The sequence below is a fragment of the Staurois parvus genome, unplaced genomic scaffold, assembly GCF_062004578.1.
Source record: "Staurois parvus isolate SC_StPar_1 unplaced genomic scaffold, SC_StPar_1.0 ptg000221l, whole genome shotgun sequence".
Taxonomy (NCBI): Eukaryota; Metazoa; Chordata; class Amphibia; order Anura; family Ranidae; genus Staurois; species Staurois parvus.
In genome coordinates this window covers 776,122-800,877 of record NW_028318017.1, presented here as the reverse complement: position 1 = coordinate 800,877, position 24,756 = coordinate 776,122, and the positions used below count along the sequence as shown (strand labels likewise).

The window sequence follows — 24,756 nt, the reverse complement described above, 5'->3', positions numbered from 1 at the left end:
TACAGAAATCCAGGACGGTCTCCTGAGCTTGAAAAAATTCCTCAAAAGATCGTCTTACTTCCTCATCATCCAGCAGTGCCGAATTCATCCTCCAGATGCCCTTCCCTCTCAGTGGCGCATCTGAAACATTCAAAGTCACAGTAAGTAAAAGGTGGTCTGAAAACTCCACTGCCCGACACTCAGGTGCCGAAAAGGCAGAGTCCCCCTTCAAAAAAAAAAAAACCTAACTATCCAACTCTGACAGTTACCTCTCCTAAATGTGAAACCAGTGCTGTCTGGGCTGCTCTTAATTAAGGAATCCACCAGACCTGCTTCCCTGACTATTGCATTTAGAAAAACGCTATCATATCCCAGCCTGTCATTGGAGCCTTTCCTGTCCTTGGGCCTAGTCACAGTGTTAAAATCACCTCCAAAGACAACCTGCTGGGATGTAAAAAGAAAAGGCTTGATCCTTGTAAAGAGGCATTTCCTGTCCCACCTGGACTGTGGTCCATAAATATTAATAAGGCGCCTTTCTTGCCCCCTCACAAGGAAATCCAAGATCAAACATCTTCCAATCTCCACCTCAGTGACCCGCCGACACGTTACCATACCGGTAAAAAGTCCCGCTGTAAGGCTCAGCCGCAAGAGACCAGAAGGAGGGACCACATCTCCACTCCCTTTTAGCCAGATGAACTTCAGCTAGGCTGGTAAGCTGGGTCTCTTGCAAAAATAAAATGTCAGCTCCAATACCACTGAGCAAAAATAAGGCCGTACGCCTAGCCCTTACAGACTTTATGCTGGCAACATTAATGGTTGCCACCTTAATCGGAGTGGGAACTGCCATTTGGGTCAAGACTGGCGATTCTTAGCCTTTGTCCTGCCTCTTTTAGAATGGGGACTGGCCCTTTTCAGGGACCCCCCCAGCCTCTTCTTCCTCTATTGGGGAGGGTGAGTCAACCAGTCCCCCACCATCCCCAGACAAGGTCTCAAACATATTACTTAAAGCTAAGTCATCAACCTCCAGAGAGAAAATAGAAGATGAAGGAGAGAGGACCGTCCTATTCTTGCCTCCCTTCCCAACCACTGACCAATCCCCTCCCATACCCGGCCCACCCCCAGCAGACTCCTGACCTTCCACAGTCTTGCTACGGCGACGCAGTGGAAGAAGGGCCGGTGAAGGGGCAACAGAATGACCAGCCAGACCAGCCCCCTCAGCCGCCTTGCTTATCCCCTTCTTTTTAGCCTTAGCCTGGAGAACAGACACAGCAGGGGACGCAGATGACACTAGGGAAGGGGAGGACACACACACACAGACTTGACACCCACAGACTCAACACATGGGGAGGGTATGGATACAACAAGGGGAACACTTGGGGATGGAGTGGCTTCAGCAGCCGCTGCGGTGGCTACTGCCACTGCAGCGGACACTACCTGAGGGGCTGCATCTGCAGCCGCCTCCTCCACCTCTATCCTAGCAAGCTAAGTTACTAGTTATGGCTGATTATGCAGTTCCTCAGGGCACTTGCTATAGGCACGACCCAGATTTAGGCAAAGATTGCACCTAATTTGATTGCAATCCCTTGCCAAATGCCCCACCTCCTGGCATAATGAACATTTCAACACCACGCATGATGCTGAAAAGTGTCCCTTACTGCCACAATGATGGTAGAGCTTGGGCTGCCCTGCATAGAATACCACCAGGCGGTCCCTTCCCAAAAAGGATGAAGAGGGAAGATGCTGTATTACATTTCCCACCACCCTCAGCTTCACTGTGGCCGTCCAACCTCCCGTCCATATCCCCCTGTCATTCAGAATCTTATGTAGGGATCCCAAGACCTCTCCGGACCTCCCCAACCATATCATTATGTCTGCCGCTGGTATGGACTCATTCCTAATTAAGATGGTAACATTCTTTATCAGGGGCTGGCGAGAAACGACCTTAGGGAGAAGCCCCGCCCACCTAGGGGACGCTTTACAATAAGCCTCATATCATTGTGTCAGGGATGCGGGTATGACCAGAAGTGTGTGGACTGACACAGGGAAACGCAGGCTTCAGATATAGTAAATAATATAATTTATTAGGACTAACAATACAAACGCAGTGCAAAACTAAACATAAACACAGTGCAAACAAACTGAATCAAACCTCCAACAGATAACAAACATACAATACAAGAGTAGTCAGGCAGGCCGGGTCGGTAGCAAACGGGCAAACGGAGTACCAGGAGCAGGCGGGAGAGTGGTCAGGACTAGCCGAGGTCAGTACAGGCAAAGTTCAGGCAGCGTCAGGACAGAAGTAACAGGATCAGGAAACCAGGGCCAAGCAAACAGTACAACAAGGCACAGACTGCAGGTCTGGCCATCCCTTAAATACAACCCCTGCAATCAGCTTCAGGTGTTTGGCTGACTGCAGGGGTGAGTCTCTGATTGCTGAGAGCACCCACTGGCCAGCCATGGTACTGCAGCCCACAAGGCAGGTGAGTCCCAACATTATTGGCAAGTCCATTCCTGACACATTGCCAGAATATGACCAGGCTGTCTGCCCTAACAAAGGAGATGTCGTACTCCCCTGTACCCACAGGGGCAATAAACGCAGATATCTGTCACCTGAAAGCCCATCTCAATGACCCTATCCACAACTTCATTCCTGCTTGGTGGGGGGCCCTCACCCATCCACCTTACTTGTACCACATTCCTTCTGCTGATTGCAGTAGGTGATCCCCCCACACGCATCTCAGCAGGCTTACCAACACCCTGACCTCCTCTCAGGGCTGCTAAATAGCTCAATGTATCAGCTGCAGGAGCCGAGGCTGGTCTTAACACCGGGATGGAAGGAGAGATAGGTGCAGGCGGGATAGAAGCCGCAGGAGCCGAGGCTGGTCTTAACACCGGGAGGGAAGGAGAGATAGCAGGTGCAGGCGGGATAGAAGCCACAGGAGCCGAGGCTGGTCTTAACACCGGGATGGAAGGAGAGATAGCAGGTGCAGGCGGGATGCATAGGAGCCATGGGAGGGATGGAAACCATGTGGGGCTGGAGCCATGTGGGGGACTGGAGCCATGTGGGGACCATAGCAGCAGGATCAGTAACACTGGGGGTACCTGTATACATAGGGACACAATCATCAGACAGCACAATGTCCTTAGAGTCCATACTCACGGCACACACCGGTGCACAAGGCTCCATCCTGCCCACCTGCAGATCCATGTCAGTAAACACAGGCTCACTGACAGCTAACTTCACCCCACCCTCCAGCTCACTGAAGAGCATGGAGCTGCACATACAATGCTCTCTCCCTCTCCTTTGGCTTCACTGGCTTCGGGACTCTGTCATCTTCACTGTCAGAATCCTCTGATGTGAAACGGAACTGCCGCCCCTGCAGAGGGGACTCCATTTCAGCCACAAAAACTAGGGAACCAGCACACTCAGCCTCCTCCTCTTGAGACCCCCAATCCTGGCTCCTCTGTGGCTGCCTTGGGGGGATAGGGACAGATTCCTCCACTTCACTCCCTGGGGGGCCCTTAACCTGCTGGGTAGATCCCACAGATACAGCAGACTCCTGCACTCCCTCACTCCTCTTCTCCTTAGCCGGGCCATCCGACAGGTCTTCCAAGGATGATGACCCCACCTCCACATGGCCCCTCGCAGCAGCCAGGGACTTGCTCCTGGTAAGCTTAAACTGCTTCTCATTATGATACTTCTCTTTGAGCAGACCACTGGCGGCTTTCAGAGAGGCTACCAACCGTGTCTGCTCGTGCACTTTGTGCTCAAGTGCCTCCAGCTGAGGCTTCATTGTGCTGTTCCCCTCATATTTGTTATTTAACTGTGCAGTGTATCACCAATTCTTATTTCACCATGTTTGTTTCTATGTCTTGATCTGTTGCTGCCATCTGCTGGCCAGAATTTGCATGCTGCATGCCTCTGTTATAGCTAGTAAGTGTTTTCTCTGCTGGGCGTGGTTTTAGGCAAGCCTTGGTTCTGGTCACTTCCTGCAGCCATTTTATGTGCTGTATAGCTGTGTGACAGGACATTCAATACCCTGGGCTTGTGAAGGCATCAGTTTTTGACCAGCAGTTAGCCTCAGGAAAGATATCACAGGACAGCATCAATACCTCTACTACCTTACAGTATTGTATCACTGTTTGTCACTGTATTTTGGACCAAATAAACCCACGCTGATTTCATTCCCGTGTATACGTTTGGATCCATCTAACCTGAACATCTGCCGGTCCGGTCTGCTCCACTGCTTGGATACGAAGGTAGGAAGTTACACAGCCATTATCAGATATACCTTCATTCGCCTTCATGTGGGGACAGAACAGTCAAAAACTGCCTTAAAGTCCATACCCCGCTACAGATTCCCTCAGAGTCCAGTACCACACTCAGGAATCTCCCTAGCAACAGGCCCACTTGCAGCAAATCTGCCCGGCTACAGTGCATGTTCCACAAGCCTATGCGGAAGCACTGCACATACGCAGTATCTATAGTCTTGCCTGGAAGTCCTCCACAACTCTCCAAGCCATTCTTTACATCCTATATTAACCTTTCCTCGCATAATAGAAGTACTGTTTATGCACGTTCCTTACACTGCCGTGGCCACCGCAAAACCCCGCAATTCATTCTAAATATCTTAGAAATTTTGTCAAAGTGCCCTATCGGAGCCGTGCTGCGATTTTCAGCGCCCAATTCAAAACTTCATTTTCTTAAAGGGACAGCGCACCTTAAGTCAAAATGGCCGAAAAGGACTTTGTACAGTTCCCCAGTGATGAACTAAAGCAAATACAACCTGATACTGATCATTATGAAGGGCAGGGAACAGAATCCACACTTCCAGCAGAACAAGTCGTGCGACCAAGACGCTCTCTCAAACCGACAGTAAAAGTCATTGAAAATTATCACACCACGAAAGATGAGCTATGTGATAACCTGGAGGAACAATGGGAACGAGTTTCCTCCCTCATGTCCGGACTTAAATCCTCCTCAGGTGATGCCACAAGTTTACAAGTTGCCATCGGGCGGCTGGACACAGCTCAAGAAAGATACAAGAGACTGTCCACAAGGTATATAACCTTTCTAAAAGACTCTAATATCAATGAAGCCCTATCAGAACTAAGCAAGGCAGAATCAATAGACCGACAAAGAGACGTCATGGTGCTGGATGTTAAAAGTAAAGCGGAACTCCGTATCTCGCATTTGCAAGAAACTAGATCGCACAGATCAAATTCATCTAAACATTCCTCTCGGTCATACAAATCATCGTGCTCAAGAAGCTCAGCCTTGAGCGACAGATTACTAGAGGCCCGCATAAACGCAGAGCAATCCAAAGCGAGACGCTCCTTCACAGAAAAAGAAGCTCTTGCAAGAGCAGAGGCCAAGAGGGCAGAGGCAGAAGCCGAGGCCAAGAGGGCAGAGGCAGAAGCAGAGGCCAAGAGGGCAGAAGCAGAGGCTCGAATAAAGATTTTTGAATCAGAGATGCAGGAGGAAATTGCATTAACTAAAGTAAGACTACTTGAGCAAGCATTGAGCCAAGGTCTTGATCCAGTCTGCTCGCTACCACAGGAGATAGATGATCCAGTTGACCGCACCAGTGACTATGTACTGAATCAGGTATCTGCGCCACCCCCAGTTTGCAGTACCGTCCAAGCCGAGAACACTGAAACCTGCAAGTCAGCTCTACCTGCGGTACCAGTGCCACCCACAGCACCCGAGCAACCTAATAACCGCTACCCGGATGTGCCCTCTCAAGGACGGTTGTTACAGCAAGATCGCTATCAGGCATTTTCTGGCCTACCTCCACAGCTCAAGCAGCAGTCATCACAATATACAGAGGCTAAACGACAGCTCAACCCTGCAGCTACATCATTTTACCCGGAAGCATCTCACCCCTTTACGCCAGGCAGCCCATACGCCCCAGGGGCATCACAAGTCGTCATGGCCACAAGCAGTGAGAAATCAGATATGTCTGAGTTTGCCAGGTTTATGGTGAGCAGAGAGCTAATCAACACCAGTCTCTCAAAATTTGATGACCGTGCAGAGAGCTACAGAGCTTGGAAGGCAACCTTCAAGGCCGCTATCGCTAACCTCAACCTAACCGCAGAGCAGGAGCTTGACCTCTTGATCAAATGGCTGGGCCCAGGCTCCACAAATCGCGTCAAGAGCCTCAGAACGGTCTACATGGGACAAGCAGAAGCAGGTCTCGCTGCCGCCTGGCAGAGACTCGAACGTACCTTCGGCAGTGCAGAAGCAATAGAGAAGGCATTATTCAAGAGACTGCAGAACGTTCCAAGGATCAATCTCAAGGATGTCCAGAAGCTTCAAGATTTAAGTGATCTGCTCATGGAACTGGAGCTTGCCAAGGGTGACCCTCGTCTGTCCGGGCTGTGCTACCTGGATACAGCTCATGGAGTGAACCCAATTGTCGTGAAGCTACCATACAGTCTGCAAGAAATGTGGGCGGCATCAGTCTCAAGGTACAAAGGAGAGCATGACGTCACCTTTCCCCCATTTATTCACTTCTGTAGGTTTATCGATGAACAGTCCCAGATGAGGAATGACCCCAGCCTCGACTTCCTGGAGTTCAACACTACAGCTTCAGCGACATCATCACCAAGGTATGAAAGCGTCATGCATAAACACAGAGACTTCAAGAGCAGCGTGAGTGTTAGAAAGACTAACCTACCATCTCCCGTAGTACCCACGGGTAAACAGTACACTACCTCATCAGGAGATAAGACCTTCAATCGTGAATGTCCCATTCATAAAAAACCACACTCTCTGAACAAATGTAGAGGGTTTAGATCCAAAACCATACAGGAGCGCAAGAAAATCCTCACCGAGCTTGGGGTATGTTTCAGATGCTGCGCTTCATTGGAGCACATGGCTAAGGACTGTAAATCTGTCATCGAATGTGAGGAGTGTCATAGTGAAAGACATGCCTCAGCTATGCACCCAATCCCACTCTCCAGAGATTCACCCACTGCCGTCACCACCAGTCCTGCTCCAAGTCATGGCGGGGAGCCCCAAAATTACGCTAATGCAGCGACTGCTGTTTCCTGCTCATTCCTTCCTGCTTGGATGTATGTGGGGAGGGCCAGTGCGAGAAATGTTGTGCCCGAATATGCCTAATCAAGGTCTACCCAGAGGGACTACCAGAAAAGGCAGTAAAAATGTATGCCATCATTGACGACCAAAGCAACCGGTCGCTAGCAGGTCCTAAATTCTTTGAAGCCTTTGGAATAAAGGGACCATCCGAACCCTATACCTTAAACACCTGCTCGGGTCGCATAGAGACTAGCGGCAGAAGGGCACAAGGATTCATCGCTTCTCCTGTCAGTGGGGATACGGAAATACCCTTACCGACGCTGATTGAATGTGATCAAATACCCAACCATAGGGATGAGATTCCTACCCCAGAAGCTGCATTTCACCAACCTCACCTAAGGCACCTAGCCAACGTTATCCCACCTATGGACATCAACGCCGAGATTCTACTCCTGCTCGGCAGAGATAATCTAAGGGTACACAAGGTGCGTCAACAGTGTAATGGTCCTGACTATGCACCATACGCCCAGAGACTGGACTTGGGATGGGTAATCATAGGAAATGTATGCTTAGATCAACCAGGAATTGACTCCTTCAAAACGTACGTGCGTGCAGATGGACGCACAACTTGCATTAAGCTGTGTCCTCATCACTATGAGGTGAAAGAGAAGTCTCTAGGCCTCGTACAACTACCTGACGTCATTACTCCCCTCTTTGCCGACAACTTGGGGAGATCAGTCTTTCATACAACCAAGGACGACGATAAAGTAGCCTTGTCAGTAGAGGACAGAGAATTTGTCAAGATAATGGACAGTGAGTTCTTTAAAGACTAAACCAATCACTGGGTTTCTCCATTACCCTTTCGAGCTACCAGGGTAAGACTCCCAAACAACCGGGAACAAGCTCTGTCTAGATTTAACTCTCTTCAGCGTACCATGAACAGCAAGCCTGAAATGAGAGAACACATCGTTGCCTTTATGGATAAAATATTCCGTAACAACCATGCAGAACCAGCTCCATTCTTAAGGAAGAACGACGAGTGCTGGTACTTGCCTTCATTCGGAGTATATCATCCACGAAAACCTAATCAAATTAGGGTTGTCTTTGATTCAAGCGCCAAACATCAAGGTGTATCTCTTAACGATATTCTTCTCACAGGTCCTAATCTGACTAATAACCTACTCGGAGTGCTGATGAGATTCAGGAAAGAGCTTGTCGCCATCACTGCTGACATTGAACAGATGTTCCATTGTTTTGTAGTCCGAGAGGACCACCGGAATTTCCTCAGGTTTCTGTGGTACAAGGACAATGACACCAACGCAGAGATGATGGAGTATCGTATGAGGGTACATGTGTTTGGAAACAGCCCTTCACCAGCCGTAGCGACTTACGGGCTTCGGAGAACTGCAATAGAGGGGGAATCTGAGTATGGTACAGATGCTAAAGACTTTGTGGAAAAAGACTTCTACGTGGATGATGGGCTCAAATCGCTACCAACTGAAGAAGCGGCTATCGATCTGCTCAAAAGGACTCAAAATATGTTGTACCAAGCTAAACTTAGACTACACAAAATTGCTTCAAACAGCCTAACCGTAATGAGAGCCTTCGAGCGAGGTGATCATGCACCTGGATTCAAAGACATTAACCTGGGACTGGACAGTCCACCTGTGCAGAGGAGCTTGGGCCTCAGATGGGATCTCTCGGCTGACTCCTTCGGTTTTCAAATAAGTTGTGCAGACAAGCCATTCACAAAATGTGGTGTCCTATCAGTGGTAAACAGCCTATTTGATCCGCTGGGATTTGTAGCGCCCATCGCCATACAAGGTAAATCCCTACTGAGACAGCTTTCTGAAACCATCAAGGATTGGGATACCCCACTTCCCTCCGATAAAGAGCAAAAATGGGAAGCCTGGAAGCAATCTTTGTGTGCTTTGGATGAGATCCACATCCCAAGATGCTATATTAAAACCTCACTTACTTCTAGCGTAAAGAAGAAACTCCACGTGTTCTCGGACGCCTCCACAGAGGCCATAGCAGCGGTCGCCTATCTGAAGGTCACAGAACCCAACAAGCAAAATCACGTTGGATTTGTCTTTGGTAAGGCTAAGTTAGCCCCCAAGCCTGATCATACTATTCCCAGACTTGAACTCTGTGGGACTGTGTTAGCAGTGGAGATTGCAGACTTCATACAAGAAGAACTAGGTGTCAACATAGATGAAGTTCAGTATTACAGGGACAGTAAGGTCGTATTAGGTTACATCTACAATCAGACGAGACGATTTTATGTTTACGTCAGTAACCGCATAGAGAGAATCAGGAGGTCCTCCAAACCTGAACAATGGTACTATGTACCATCCGAAATTAATCCAGCAGATCATGCCACTAGACCTATGTCAGTAGGTTCCTTTACTAACTCTACTTGGCTTACAGGTCCGGAGTTTCTGCTAAGACAGGCGGACGAATGTGTACAGGAAGTTTTCAGCATCCAGGATCCGGATAATGATCCAGAAATCCGCGCTGAAGTTAGTGCATTGGTCACTGGAACAAAGCAAACCTCCAGCCTCGGTTGCCAGCGCTTTGAACGTTTCTCCAGTTGGATGAGACTCGTCAGGACTATCGCAAGGTTAGTGCACATTGCGAAATGTTATCACAATACTCACAAAGATAAGGATTGTCACGGTTGGCATGTCTGCCATAAACCCTTCTCTGCGGAGAACATCTCTCATAGTGAGTCCCTCATAATACGTCACGTCCAACAAGAGGAATTCAATGTAGAATGGAAGTGCTTATACAACAAACAGCAGATTCCAATAAAAAGCCCTCTTGCCAACTTAAATCCAGTTATTGACAGTTTTGGCTTGCTCAGAGTTGGTGGTCGTTTGAATCAAGCCCACCTAAGAGTTGCAGAACAAAATCCTCTCATCATTCCCAGCAAACACCATATCACCGTCTTGCTGATCCGACACTACCACAAAAAGACTGAACACCAGGGCAGGCAAATCACTGAGGGAAAGTTACAGTCTGCTGGCCTTTGGATTATAGGTATGAAAAGACGTGTGGCCCAAGTACTGCATGACTGTGTTCACTGTCGCAAAGCTAGAGGAAAACAACTACACCAACAAATGGCTGATTTGTCTGCGGACAGACTATGTACAGAGCCGCCTTTCACCTACGTTGGCCTAGACGTCTTCGGGCCATGGATGGTGTCCGCACGCAGGACCCGTGGCGGTCACACAAACAGTAAGCGTTGGGCTGTACTATTTACTTGCATGAGTGTGCGAGCCGTTCGCTTAGAGGTCATAGAATCCATGGACACATCCAGCCTTATTAATGCCTTAAGACGGTTCTTTGCAATCAGAGGACCAGTGAAACAGTTGAGGTCTGACCATGGAAGCAACTTCATTGGAGCCTGTAGAGAAATGAACATAGACACCAAATCCATTCAAGATCACTTGGCGGAAAAGGGTTGCACCTGGATTTTCAATCCTCCTCATAGTTCCCACATGGGGGGCTCCTGGGAGAGAATGATCGGGATCTCACGCAACATCTTGAATTCTATGTTGATGGATGTAAACTCTTCAAGACTCACACATGAGACTCTAGTTACCCTTCTCGCTGAAGTTTCAGCCATCATCAATTCTAGACCCCTCGTGCCAGTATCTATGGATCCTGAAACACCAGCCGTACTGACTCCAGCTATCCTACTTACCCAAAAAACTGAGATTACGCTATTACCTAGTGGAGAATTTACTCATGCGAATATCTACCAAAAACACTGGAAACGTGTACAATACCTAGCTGATTACTTCTGGAACAGGTGGCGAAAGGAGTATCTCAATATTCTTCAAGGAAGAAGAAAGTGGCAACACCACAAACCAAACCTAAAAGAAGGCGACCTCGTGTTAATGAAGGAGCAACATACCGTACGGATTGACTGGCCTATGGGACTAATTACAAAGGTTCTTCCTAGCAAGGATGGCAAGGTCCGTAAAGTGGAGTTGAAGATCTTCAGAAAGGGTGAGCTTAAAATATTCGCAAGGCCAATTAACGAACTCATTTTGATACTACCCATCGAGAACATTCCTGCTGGGTGAACTCTACTGAACTTGAACTTTGTGGATCTTCTCTATTCCAACTCGGAATCTACTATATTGTTATGTTTATTGCATTCTAACATGTTCTTTGTTACAGGTTGTTTTATATTTTATGGACATTCGTCATAGTGAAATCCCTTATGGAATTTCAGACGGGGAGTGTGCTGTTCCCCTCATATTTGTTATTTAACTGTGCATTGTATCACCAATTCTTATTTCACCACGTTTGTTTCTATGTCTTGATCTGTTGCTGCCATCTGCTGGCCAGAATTTGCATGCTGCATGCCTCTGTTATAGCTAGTAAGTGTTTTCTCTGCTGGGTGTGGTTTTAGGCAAGCCTTGGTTCTGGTCACTTCCTGCAGCCATTTTATCTGCTATATAGCTGTGTGACAGGACATTCAATACCCTGGGCTTGTGAAGGCATCAGTTTTTGACCAGCAGTTAGCCTCAGGAAAGATATCACAGGACAGCATCAATACCTCTACTACCTTACAGTATTGTATCACTGTTTGTCGCTGTATTTTGGACCAAATAAACCCACGCTGATTTCATTCCCGTGTATACGTTTGGATCCATCTAACCTGAACATCTGCCGGTCCGGTCTGCTCCACTGCTTGGATACGAAGGTAGGAAGTTACACAGCCATTATCAGATATACCTTCATTCGCCTTCATGTGGGGACAGAACATTCATAGCCTACATTTTGGTGCTCCACACACGGTCATAGGAACATCTAAAATGCTTCAGCTCCAACCTCCATGAATTCAGCTTCTCCTCCTCACATCCAAGGCGGACAATATGAGTTGCCACATGGTCTCTGTAGATGCTGTAACTCCTCCTTTGAGCCTATTCCCAGGTCCTCAACAGGTGTTGGTATGAGGCCAGTACTAGGGCCCTCAGGGGGTCTCCCTCCACCGGGATCTTGCCCAGGACCACTCATCCTCCCTGGGCAGGCAGAGCAAATCTAGCCCCTGGCTTTCTCAGGCCTCTGGAAGCACTGCAGAGCTCTCCACCATGCAACCACACCCCAGCTGATTGGAGCTGGGTAGGATAGCTGGAAATATTTTATTGAAATAAAATCTTACAATCAGCTTACATTTTATACAAACAATAGATAAATAAATAAATACATACATACAGTATTCAATTATCTGGAAAAATAAACAAAAACAAGAACAGGATACATCTCCCTAAATCAGATATATACTATCAGAAAAATGAAACTTTAGCCTTTATGGCTTTACTATCTGGGCAGGTAAGAAGCAGAAAAAAAAGTAACAAACATCACCAAGACCTTTATGGCCTACTTATCAGGCATTAAATTTATCCTCCCCTTGTAGGGGAAGCAACTTCTACTAAACAACAACAGCCTTTATGGCTTTAAAAACACTACTTGTTTACTCAACCAAAGCTAAGGAACCTAGACCTTCAGGTGCACATAGCCTTTCTTCAAAAAGACTTCTTACCAAAATCTAGGGGAGTGAATGAAGAGGAAAAACAGGAAAGCAACCCCACCAAGAGATCAACAGATCACAGCTACAGGCCTGATGTTCCTCCATGCCTCTATCCAGGCCCTTCGCCGCAACCTGTCTTTCTCTAGACCCCGAATCTTCCCAACCTCACCAAGGATGTCACACACCACCACCTGAACAGGAAGGACCTTCTGCCGAATGGAAACCTGACACCGTGCATTCCATGTGTAGTAATGGGTCACTAGACAAACTAGAAAAAGAGTGTTCAAATCAAAACCAGTATGACTTTCCAATGCCCCATATACACACTCTGCATAAGACATGCAGTGCAGGAAGGGGATGTCTAGAGCCCTCCCCACCTCTTTATACACCTCTATGTTGAAGGGACACTGAAGCAAGAAGTGGTCCATAGATTCCACCTCGCCGCCACACTCCGTCCCCGGACAACCATGGTTATCCAGAGAAGGGTACTTCAGGTTTCCCCTCACATAGAGCCTGCCATGGAATGCAAGCCAGGCCTGGTCCCTAAATTTCAAGGGAATCCTTTCCATATTTATCAAACGTAGCCCCTCCCGCAAAATATGGCCTGGGCAATCCTTCAAGGCCAATGGTGCATGAAACGCAGAGGCCACGACCCTCTCCCTCAGGAGTCTCCCAGGGAGTGATCTCACCTCTTCCGCAGTCACACACCACCGCCTCAGTATCTTCAAGCATGGAGCGACATAAGCCGGGAGCCTACCATGCCTGACTCTCAAGCTTCTCACTGGCCCGCCTCTCTCCCAACAGTTCAGAAAAGGCTTAAACCAGACTTGGAAAAGGCCTACCCATGCAGGCGGTCTCTCTTTTAACATGCTACCAAGATTATATTTAATAAACATCAGAGAGAAGAAAACAACTGGGTTGACCATACCTAGGCCACCCTCCCACCTGGATCGATAAGTCACATCCCGCCTCACAAGGTTCAGTCTGTTCCCCCATAATAGCTGGAAGAAGCAGCTGTAAACCCTCGTGTAGAGAGACTCTGGCAAGAGACAAACGAAACTGACGTATAAGAAAACAGGGACCAAGTAAGTCTTGATTAGGTCAACCCTTTCCCTTTGGGACAGCTGCCACCCCTTCCAGCATCTCACTTTAACATCAGCATCTGCCAACCTGGACTCCCAATTTGTTTTGCTGTAGTCGTCAGGGCCAAATTCGATGCCTAGCACTTTTACCTTCTGTCGGGGCTCAGGGAAGGCATCCGGAAGCTCGAAGCCTTCACCTTCCCTGCCCATCCAGAAAACTTCACACTTGTCATGATTAATCTTGGAGCCTGATGCCTCCGCACACTGCTCCATCACCAAGACAACCTCCTGCGCCTCACCGATCCCAGAGATGAATACAGATACATCATCAGCATAGGCCACGACCCTCAAAGGTGGCTCACCAGTAGTGCCCACCGGCACCCCGCCATCTAGCCTTCTAATGAAGGGGTCGATGGCAAAGGCATAGAGCAGAGGGCTCAGTGGACACCCCTGGCGCACCCCCGAGCCGACCCCAAAGGGCCGCCCAATCCAACCATTGATCAACATGAAGCTCTCAGCCCCTCTGTACAAAGCCTGAAGCCATCCAATGAACCTCCCCTCCAGGCCATACCTGTCAGGGAGATGCCAGAGGTACTTGTGGTCGACCCGATCAAAAGCCTTAGCTTGATCCAACGCCAGCAAGTACTTCCCACAGCCATCAGCCCTGCACCGCTCCAGAGCCTCCCAGACAGCTAACAACGCTGAAAAAGTACTCCTGCGCTGGACCGAGCAGTGCTGCTGCTGCGAAAGTAGACCGTCTGCCACTGACAACAAGCGCCAGAAAAGGATCTTGGCCAGGATCTTTCTATTGACATTGAGCAGGCTAATGGGGCGCCAATTCTCAATCATCGTAGGGTCCTTACCTTTTGACAGCAAGATCACAGCTGACTTCCTCATGGAGGGAGGGAGCGAACCCTCATCCAGACAGCAGTTAAACACCTCCGCTAGGTGAGGTGCCAAGCTAGATTTGAAAGTCTTAAAAAAAATCCGCTGTCAACCCATCTGGCCCTGGTGTCTTTTTAACGGCCAGACTGTCTATCGCTTTGGCAACCTCTTCAGCTGTGATCTCACTTGTCAAACTTGTGGGCGGGGTTTTATTATCCGAACCTGGTGTAGAGTCCAGGAAGCTTGACATCTCTGCCCGGTCAAGGTGCTTCTCTTTCAAAAGATCCTCAAAAAAACCCTTGAGACCTCCAAGATCCCTGACCTGGATTTCGTCAGGGATCCTGTACTATCCCTCAGGCCGCTGATCGTCTTAATTGCTATGCTCTGTTTACAATTCTGGCAAGGGTCGGGTGAATGGTACTTCCCGTAGTCCCTCTCCAGAACCAAAGAGGCATGCCGATCATACTGATACTTCTTCAAGAGAAGCTTAACCTCTGAGATTGCCCCAGAATCTCCACCCTCTGAGACAAGGCGGTCAAGCTTTCTCCGTAACTGCTGATAGGCAATGTATTTCTCAAGTTGTTTCCTCTTACCTAGGGCCTTGAAAAACCTGCCAATCCGCACTTTGGTAAGCTCTCACCATTCCGACTTACTGCCGCAGAAATCCAGGATGGTCTCCTGAGCCTGAAGAAACTCCTCAAAGGATCGTCTCACCTCTTCGTCCTCCAGCAGAGCCAAATTCATCCTCCAGACACCCCTTCCCTTCAGCTGCATATCTGAGGCATTCAGAATCACAGTTAACAAAAGGTGGTCGGAAAACTCCACTGCCTGACACTCAGGTGCCGAGAAAGCGGAGTCCCTGTTTAAAAAACCTATCTATTCTATTCTCACTTCTACCTCGCCTAAAAGTGAATCCCGTGCTGTCCAGGCTGCACTTAATTAAGGCATCCTCCAGACCTGCTTCCCTAACTATCGCATTTAAAAAAACGCTGTCATACTCCAGCCTGTCATTGGAGCCCTTCCTGTCCTTAAGCCTAGTGATAGTATTAAAGTCTCCTCCAAAGACAACTTGCCGGGATGTAAAAAGGAAAGGCTTAATCCTTATAAAGAGGCATTTCCTAGCCCACGTAGACTGGGGACCGTAGATGTTAATGAGCCTTAGCTCTTGCCCCTTCACAAGGACGTCCAAGACCATACATCTTCCAATCTCCACCTCAATGACCCGCCGACACGTTACCATGCCGGAAAAAAGTACCGCAACTCCGCTCTAAGGCTTGGCCGCAAGAGACCAGAAGGAGGGACCACACCTCCACTCCCTTTTTGCTAGATGGACATCAGCTAGGCTGGTAAGCCTGGTCTCTTGCAAAAATAAAATGTCAGCTCCAATACTGCTGAGCAAAAATAAGGCCATACTTCTTGCACTTACAGACTTTATGCTGCAACATTAATGGTTGCCACCTTTATCGGAGCAGGAACTGCCATTAAGGTAGTTGAGATGAGCATTTCTTAACTTTGGTTTTCTCAGCTTTAGCTGGGGGTCTAGTCCTTTTAAGGGACCCTTCAGCCTCTTCCTCCTCCATGGGGGAAAGAGACTCTCCTGTGTCTCCCTCTTCCCCTGAAAGAACCCCAAACTTATTCTCAAGAGATATAACCTCAACCTCCAGTGAGGAAACTGAAGAAGAAAGGGACAGCACTGCCCTATTCCTACCTCCCCTTTCCACCAAAGACCACACACCCTCCTTATTCTCTTTAGCTGTTCCATCCTTCCCAGGGACTAAGCTCTCCTGCCCAGCCTTCACCTGACCCTTAGATGCCGCCGAGCCCCCTGTCCAACCTCTGCGATGCTGCGAGAGCAAAACTGGTGGGGGGACCACAAATAGTTTACACACCCCTGCCCCCTTAGCCGCCTCACCCAACTTGGAACTAACAGGGGGGGGGCACACGAGGAGGGGCAGACAACACCTGGGAGGATACAGAGACCGGGGAAGACACCACAACAGGGGGGGGTTACAGGCACACTAGGGGTTAAACACGGTGCACCTGGCACCAGGGCATCTGGAGCAGTTGCCCCATCAGGAGCTGGGCCTGCACCCACCTCCTCTGCATCCATCCTGGCCAACTCCTCAGCAATATCAGATAAATTATGTAATGCTTCAGGGCATTGGTTGTAGGAATGCCCCAATACCTGACAGAGGTTACACCGAATTTGATTACAATCACGAGCTACGTGACCAATACTCTGGCATAATGAGCATTTCAGGACCTCACAACTTGAGGCGAAGTGCCCCTTGTTGCCACACTGGTGGCAGACTTTTGGCTGCCCGGCATAAAAGACTATTAGTCTATCCTTCCCAAGGAAGGTCGAAGATGGGAGATGCTTCACCATGTTATTCTCCACCTGAAGCCTTACGGTCGCCGACCATCCCCCAGTCCAGATCCCACGATCATCCAAGATTTTCCTAAGGGGGGCTAACACTTCCCCAAACCGATTTAGCCATACAATAATATCCGCCGAGGGGATCGACTCATTCCTGACTAGGATTGTAATGTTTTTGACAAGGGGCTGCCTAGAAACAATTTTTGGGGTCAGGCCCTCCCACCTGGGGGTCCCCTTCCACTCATTTTCATATTTTTGCCAGAACAAGTCTAGGCACTCCGGCTTCACAAATGACACGTCATACTCGCCGGTCCCCACCGGGGCTATAAAAGCAAATACGCCTACTGCTTTGAAGCCCATATCCAGAATTCTGTCAACAACCTCCCTTCTATTTGGGGGGGCTTCCTCCTTCCCATTTTAGCTGGACAACGTTCCTTCTTTTTATAGTTGGTGGTGATCCCCCCGCCTGACCCTCTGGTGGTCTTGCTACCCCCTGTCTATTTTTTAAAGCCGCTGAATAGCTCAGGACTCCCTTGGCAACCGGGGCTGAAACGGCCTGGAGTTGGGGCTGAGACGGGGCCTGCAGCTGGGGCTGAGACGGGGCCTGCAGCTGGGGCTGAGACGGGGCCTGCAGCTGGGGCTGAGACGGGGCCTGCAGCTGGGGCTGAGACGGGGCCTGGAGTTGGGGCTGAGACGGGGCCTGGAGCTGGGGCTGAAGCGGGGCCTGCAGCTGGGGCTGAGGCGGGGCCTGGAGATGAGACTGGGCCTGCAACTGGGGCAGAGACTGGGCCTGCAGCTGGGGCTGAGACTGGGCCTGCAGCTGGGGCTGGAGCTGAGATGGGGCCTGCAGCTGGGGCTATACTTGCCGCAGCAGACACTGCACCAACCAAATTGGCCTCACATGAAGCACCCATATTATCAATATTTGCATTTGCTGCAGATTTGTCACACACAACCACACGAGTCCCCGACACATCACTTACAGTCCCCACAACCGGAGAGGCTTTCAACTGCGGCTGCACCACCTTCCCCTCCTGCGATTTGCAACTGTTTCCCAGCTTGCTGGGAAGTTTTTCATGCTTTACAAAAACTGATTTCACAGTCTTTTTTGGCTTCAGTGGCCTAGGGCACTTGTCTGCCTCATCACCAGTGTCATCAGTTGAAAATGCGAACTGCCGTCCATGCAGGGGGGACTCTAATGCAGTCACAAATTCCATGGCACCAACCTCCTGCTCCACCTGGGAACCCCAATCTAGATGCTGTTGCTGAGGGGGGATGGGTTCCGACTCACCCTCCGGTAATAAACATTCTCCAGCATGCTGAGAAGCAACTGTGCTGCCTTCTCCAACCTCACCTGGGGGTCTGACAGGTCCCCGGATGACACCGCCTCTCCGATCTGGCCCCTCGCGACCGCTAGGGATCTGTCACGGGCCTGCCTGAAACGCTCCTCATTCATGTATTTCTCCCGCATGAACCCGCTGGATGCTTTCAGGGTCTCCACTAGATCACATTGCTCGCGCACTGCCTGCTCCATACGCTCCAGCTCAGGCTTCATAGCTTGCCGCTTTGTGCTCCACACACGATCATAAGATGACTTGAACTTCCTGAGGTCATTTTTCATTCTGACTAGCTTGTCTTCCTCCTTCCCGATCCTTGCCACACGGCCCCGATAATCTGCATATGATTCCCCTCCTTTAGGGCCTTTTCCCAGGTCCTCAATATCTGGCATGTCAGGACCGGTACTAGGAGCCCCAGTGGTCCCTCCTCCTGGATCATGGCCAGGCTCGGCCATCCTCTCCTGGGTAGTGCCAGAAATTTAGTCCCTGGCTCAGACTGAGGCCTAGCAGGACCTCACACAGCACACACCACACACTGTCTGTGCAGCACCACACCCACTTCCTTCTAATGACACTCAGCTGTAGGTAGCCGGAGGAACCCTAGAAGGGTGTGTGATTACTGGACTGCTCCTCAACTCTAATTAGTGCACCAGATTGTATGTAAGATTTGTATCTGCCAGTGTGTGGTCAACCAGCTGGATTGGAGTGGAGTCTCCCTCTGGTGGTGGCCAAAATGTAGTGCGGGCTGTGGAAGTACATCACGGCTGGTCTTATATATAGTTTTACATATTCAAAGTTAAGTCCCCTTTATCCCCTCTTACCCCAAGTCACGGCCGCACGTGCGCACCTCGGTTAGCTAGTCGCTGAGGACGTGGCATGTGGGGGGATCCGTGACACTTGTGTTCTGTGTCATTAAGACTTTTCAATCTGTAGCAAAATATCATTTTTAAACCGTTGGTTGCATAAGAGTTAGGATTATTCTTTCTTACTTTTTTTAGTTCTTTTTGAACTTCCCTGGTATCTCTGTAAGGTAGATACAATGCTGGAATGGTTATTAGGGACATTTCTCGGGGCTGCAGTTCCTCTGAACTCCACAAGATGGTGATCTCATTTCTACTACCCCAGACAGGACTTCTCTATGGAATACAGACAGGAAGTGATGTCAGGTACAGACAGGAAGTGATGTCAGGAACAGACAGGCAGTGATCTGGAATAAAGATAAGAAGTTCTATGCTGTGTGAAGGAGATTGGAGACGTTGGTGGACATGGCAGGAGAAGAGGTAATAAGATGTTATGTTCTATTTACACCCAGTAACCTCCCCCTGTCATGTCCGTCCTCTTCCTCCATAGTCATGTCCGTCCTCTCCCTCCATAGTCATGTCTGTCCTCTCCCTCCATAGTCATGTCTGTCCTCTCCCTCCATAGTCACTGTGACGTCTTTTATCTCCAGCAGATGATGATACACATCAATATTTAGAAGGACACAAGGATCTCTACAAGGACGTCATGATGGACAATCAGCCGCCCCTCACATCACCGGGTAAGAGGAGACTTTATTGTAAAGGAGAGAGCAGTACGGAGGATCCACCTAGATCCCCCATCATCTGATAAACACATAGAAACAATGGATTCAGTCAGTGTGTGTGTTTCCTACAGATGGATCCAGTCATGGGAACCCACCAGAGAGATGTCCCCGTCCTCTGTATTCCCGGGATTCCACACAGGAAGGTCACACCATCCCTCACCATCATCAGGTAGATGATGACAATTATTGGTAGTTGTGATTTATACACAGCATGTTTGTTACAATGAATGTTTTATTATATCTTTCAGAGTGGAATCCTCGGGGATGATAATATTGATGTTAAAGAAGAGTATAAAGAGGAGGATGAGGAGTATGGAGTGATGGAGGAGTTTTCAGAAGGAAACAAGGATATGATGGAGCCATATAATACCAGGAACCCACCAGAGAGATGTCCCCGTCCTCTGTATTCCCGGGATTCCACACTGGAAGGTCACACCATCCCTCACCATTGCAAGGTTGGTGGGACGGAGCATCTAGAACATGGACTTGTAAAGATGATGTGTCAATTTTTATGTGACCTTACATTTTACAGATGATATTTTCTCTCATTTCCTTGATTTAGAGTGGAGATCCAATCGATATAGAATTTGAGGTGAAAGCAGAAGAAGAAGAGGCGTATGTGAGGGATGATCAGCAGTCTATGGAGGAGGATGGAATAACGGGGACATTTATAGAGGAGGACACTCCTACAGGGATCAGCACAGGTGGGTCATGAACACTAAATCCATTCCTCCACCCATACTGCTTACTGATTGGTCCAGAGTAGGGCGGGGACTGGGTGATATCAGCCTGTAATCCCCTGGTCACTTTCCTGAGCTGTGTTCCCCGTCCTGTATTCCTGGATTTCTCTCGGATAATCTTCCTTCTCTGTGCTGCAGACACAATTTATGTATCTAGACTGGATTTATGGAGGTTCTGGGGTTCAGCTGGCAGCAAAATGTTGATTTTTACTCTAAGCATTGCATAATGTAGGCACCCAGGACATGTGACTGGGGTCTCCTGCCTTGTGCCTGACTCCTCCAGGGGTCCTTCTCTGTTGTCTGCTGGCTGTGCCGGGTGGAGGGATATGTCTGTAGTGTCTCAGACCCAAGTCACTGAGTGCAGTCTCAGGAGATGGGAGGCAGCGGTGTGGGACCTACATAGTTATGCAGGCCATAGATGGGTCGAAAATCGGCCGATTTTTCGGCCGAAAATAAAATCGGCCGATTTTCGGATCGTTAGTGGGCGATTTGGTCGGCTGTTTTTCGGTATTTTGGCCGTTTTTTTTTTTCGGTAAAGTTGGAAAAAAATCGGCCGATTTTGCCGATCGGCCGATTTTCGCGGCAATTAGTGGGCAAATCGGCCGATTTTTTACCGATAAAAAATCTGCGCATGAGCGGTGACCTGCAAGAGGAAGACAAAAAGAAGAAGAGGAAGACGATGAAGAAGACGATGAAGAAGACGATGAAGAAGACGATGAAGAAGACGATGAAGAAGAGGATGAAGAAGAGGATGAGGATGAAGAAGAAGAGGATGAAGAAGAAGAAGAGGATGAAGAAGAGGATGAGGATGAAGAAGAGGACGAGGATGAAGAAGAAGAAAAAGAGGATGAGGATGATGAAGAAGAAGAAGAGGATGAGGATGATGAAGAAGATGAGGATGAAGAAGATGAGGATGAAGAAGAAGAGGATGAGGATGAAGAAGAAGAAGAGGATGAGGATGAAGAAGTAGGATTAAAATAAGAAGAATTCCAGTCCAGCAAAAAGTGTCTCTGCAGAGAGCTCCGCTATTTCTGACAGTTCCTTGACATTTACAGCGGTTGAAACATTGTATCTATTTGTTTCCGAATAAAAACATCTGTATCCTAAATGGAAACAAATAGATACATTGTTGCAACTTCTATAAATGTCAAGGAACTGTCAGAGAACTGTCAAAGAAACTCTGCAGGGACACTTTTTGCCGGCTCTAGACGGGTAGAAAATCGGCCGATTTTTTTTTTACCATTGATGGTAACGTCGGCCACTTGAACAACCGATTTTTCGTTTTTTAAAAGAAAAATCTGCAGTTTTTCTCCCCATCTATGGCCTGCATAAAGTTGGAAAAAAATCGGCCGATTTTGCCGATCGGCCGATTTTCGCGGCAATTAGTGGGCGAATCGGCCGATTTTTTACCGATAAAAAAACTGCGCATGAGCAGTGACCTGCAAGAGGAAGACAAAAAGAAGAGGATGAAGAAGAGGAAGAAGAAGAGGATGAAGAAGAAGAGGATGAGGATGAAGAAGAAGAGGATGAGGATGAAGAAGAGGAGGATGAGGATGATGAAGAAGAAGAAGAAGATGAGGATGAAGAAGAGGATGAGGATGAAGAAGAAGAAGAGGATGAAGAAGAAGAGGATGAGGATGAAGAAGAAGAGGATGAAGAGGATGAGGATGAAGAGGATGAGGATGAAGAGGATGAGGATGAAGAGGATGAGGAAGAAGAGGATGAGGATGAGGAAGAAGAGGATGAGGATGAAGAAGAAGAGGATGAGGATGAAGAAGAAGAAGATGAGGATGAAGAAGAGGATGAGGATGAAGAAGAAGAAGTAGGATGAAAATAAGAATAATTCCAGTCCAGCAAAAAGTGTATCTGCAGAGAGCTCCGCTATTTCTGACAGTTCTCTGACAGTTCCTTGACATTTACAGCGGTTGAAACATTGTATCTATTTGTTTCCGAATAAAAACATCTGTATCCGAAATGGAAATAAATAGATACAATGTTTCAACCGCTGTAAATGTCAAGGAACTGTCAGAAATAGCAGAACTCTCTTCAGGGACACTTTTTGCTGGCTGTAGAAGGGATGAAAATCGGCCGATTTTTTTTTTTTTACCATTGATGGCAACGTCGGCCGCTTGAACGACCGAATTTTCGTTTTTTAAAAGAAAAATCTGCCGTTTTTCTCCCCATCTATGGCCTGCATTAGTCTGGCTGAAAAAAACAGCCCATCTAGTTGAACCATTAAAAATAAAAGTTATAATCCTACACCCACAGCTGATCCACCAGAAGGCAAAAACCCAGCAAAGCACGATCCAATCTTCTCCTGCTGGGGAAAAAATTCCTTCCTGATCCCCCGAGAGGCAATCGGATATTCCCTGGATCAACGTTCCCTATAAATGTTATATCCAGTTATATTCTGTGTATCCAAGAAAGAATCCAGGACTTTCCTACAGCAACCCCCCCTTATGTATTATACATGGAGATCATATCCCCCCCCTTATGTATTATACATGGAGATCATATCCCCCCTTATGTATTATACATGGTGATCATATCCCCCCTTATGTATTATACATGGAGATCATATCCCCCTTATGTATTGTACATGGAGATCATATCCCCCTTATGTATTATACATGGAGATCATATCCCCCTTATGTATTGTACATGGAGATCATATCCCCCTTATGTATTATACATGGTGATCATATCCCCCCCTTATGTATTATACATGGAGATCATATCCCCCCCCTTATGTATTATACATGGAGATCATATCCCCCTTATGTATTATACATGGAGATCATATCCCCCTTATGTATTATACATGGAGATCATATCCCCCCCTTATGTATTATACATGGAGATCATATCCCCCCTTATGTATTATACATGGAGATCATATCCCCCTTATGTATTATACATGGAGATCATATCCCCCCCTTATGTATTATACATGGAGATCATATCCCCCCTTATGTATTATACATGGTGATCATATCCCCCCCTTATGTATTATACATGGAGATCATATCCCCCCCTTATGTATTATACATGGAGATCATATCCCCCCTTATGTATTATACATGGAGATCATATCCCCCCCTTATGTATTATACATGGAGATCATATCCCCCCTTATGTATTATACATGGTGATCATATCCCCCCCTTATGTATTATACATGGTGATCATATCCCCCCCTTATGTATTATACATGGAGATCATATCCCCCCTTATGTATTATACATGGAGATCATATCCCCCCTTATGTATTATACATGGAGATCATATCCCCCCCTTATGTATTATACATGGTGATCATATCCCCCCCTTATGTATTATACATGGAGATCATATCCCCCCCTTATGTATTATACATGGAGATCATATCCCCCCTTATGTATTATACATGGAGATCATATCCCCCCCTTATGTATTATACATGGAGATCATATCCCCCCTTATGTATTATACATGGTGATCATATCCCCCTTATGTATTATACATGGAGATCATATCCCCCCTTATGTATTATACATGGAGATCATATCCCCCCTTATGTATTATACATGGAGATCATATCCCCCCTTATGTATTATACATGGTGATCATATCCCCCCTTATGTATTATACATGGAGATCATATCCCCCCTTATGTATTATACATGGAGATCATATCCCCCCTTATATATTATACATGGAGATCATATCCCCCCCTTATGTATTATACATGGAGATCATTTCCCCCCCTTATGTATTATACATGGAGATCATATCCCCCCCTTATGTATTATACATGGAGATCATATCCCCCCCTTATGTATTATACATGGAGATCATATCCCTCCTTAATCTCCTCTTCTCAGTAGAGAATACATTCAGTTCCTCTAATCTCTCCTCATAGCTGATCTCCTCCATGCCTTGTATCAGTTTGGTTGCCCTTCTCTGTACTTCCTCCAGTTCCCCAATGTTCTTTTTGCAAATTGGAGCCCAAAACTGAACTGCATATTCCAAATGAGGTCTTACTAATGATTTGTACCGGGGGGGAGGAGGGGTGATATCTCTCTCTCTGGAGTCTATACCTCTCTTAATATAAGAGGATTTTGCTCACTTTAGAACCCGCAGCTTGGCATTGCTGCCGTTATTAAGGTTGTGATCTACTAGAACCCCCAGATCCTCCTCCA

The 24,756-nt window shown here is 47.8% G+C and overlaps 2 protein-coding genes across 2 annotated transcripts in view; one reads left to right on the top strand and one right to left on the bottom strand.

Moving 5' to 3' along the window:
- The window catches only part of LOC149460716 (uncharacterized), a 242,625-nt gene that overhangs the window by 14,280 nt on the left and 203,589 nt on the right, over window positions 1-24,756 (bottom strand). The gene's annotated exons all lie outside the window — the stretch shown is intronic.
- Window positions 20,063-20,550, top strand: LOC149460723 (uncharacterized). Its single transcript, XM_089679197.1, has 2 exons — window positions 20,063-20,290; window positions 20,398-20,550. Exons 1-2 carry the CDS (start codon window positions 20,063-20,065, stop codon window positions 20,548-20,550), a joined length of 381 nt encoding a protein of 126 aa, XP_089535323.1.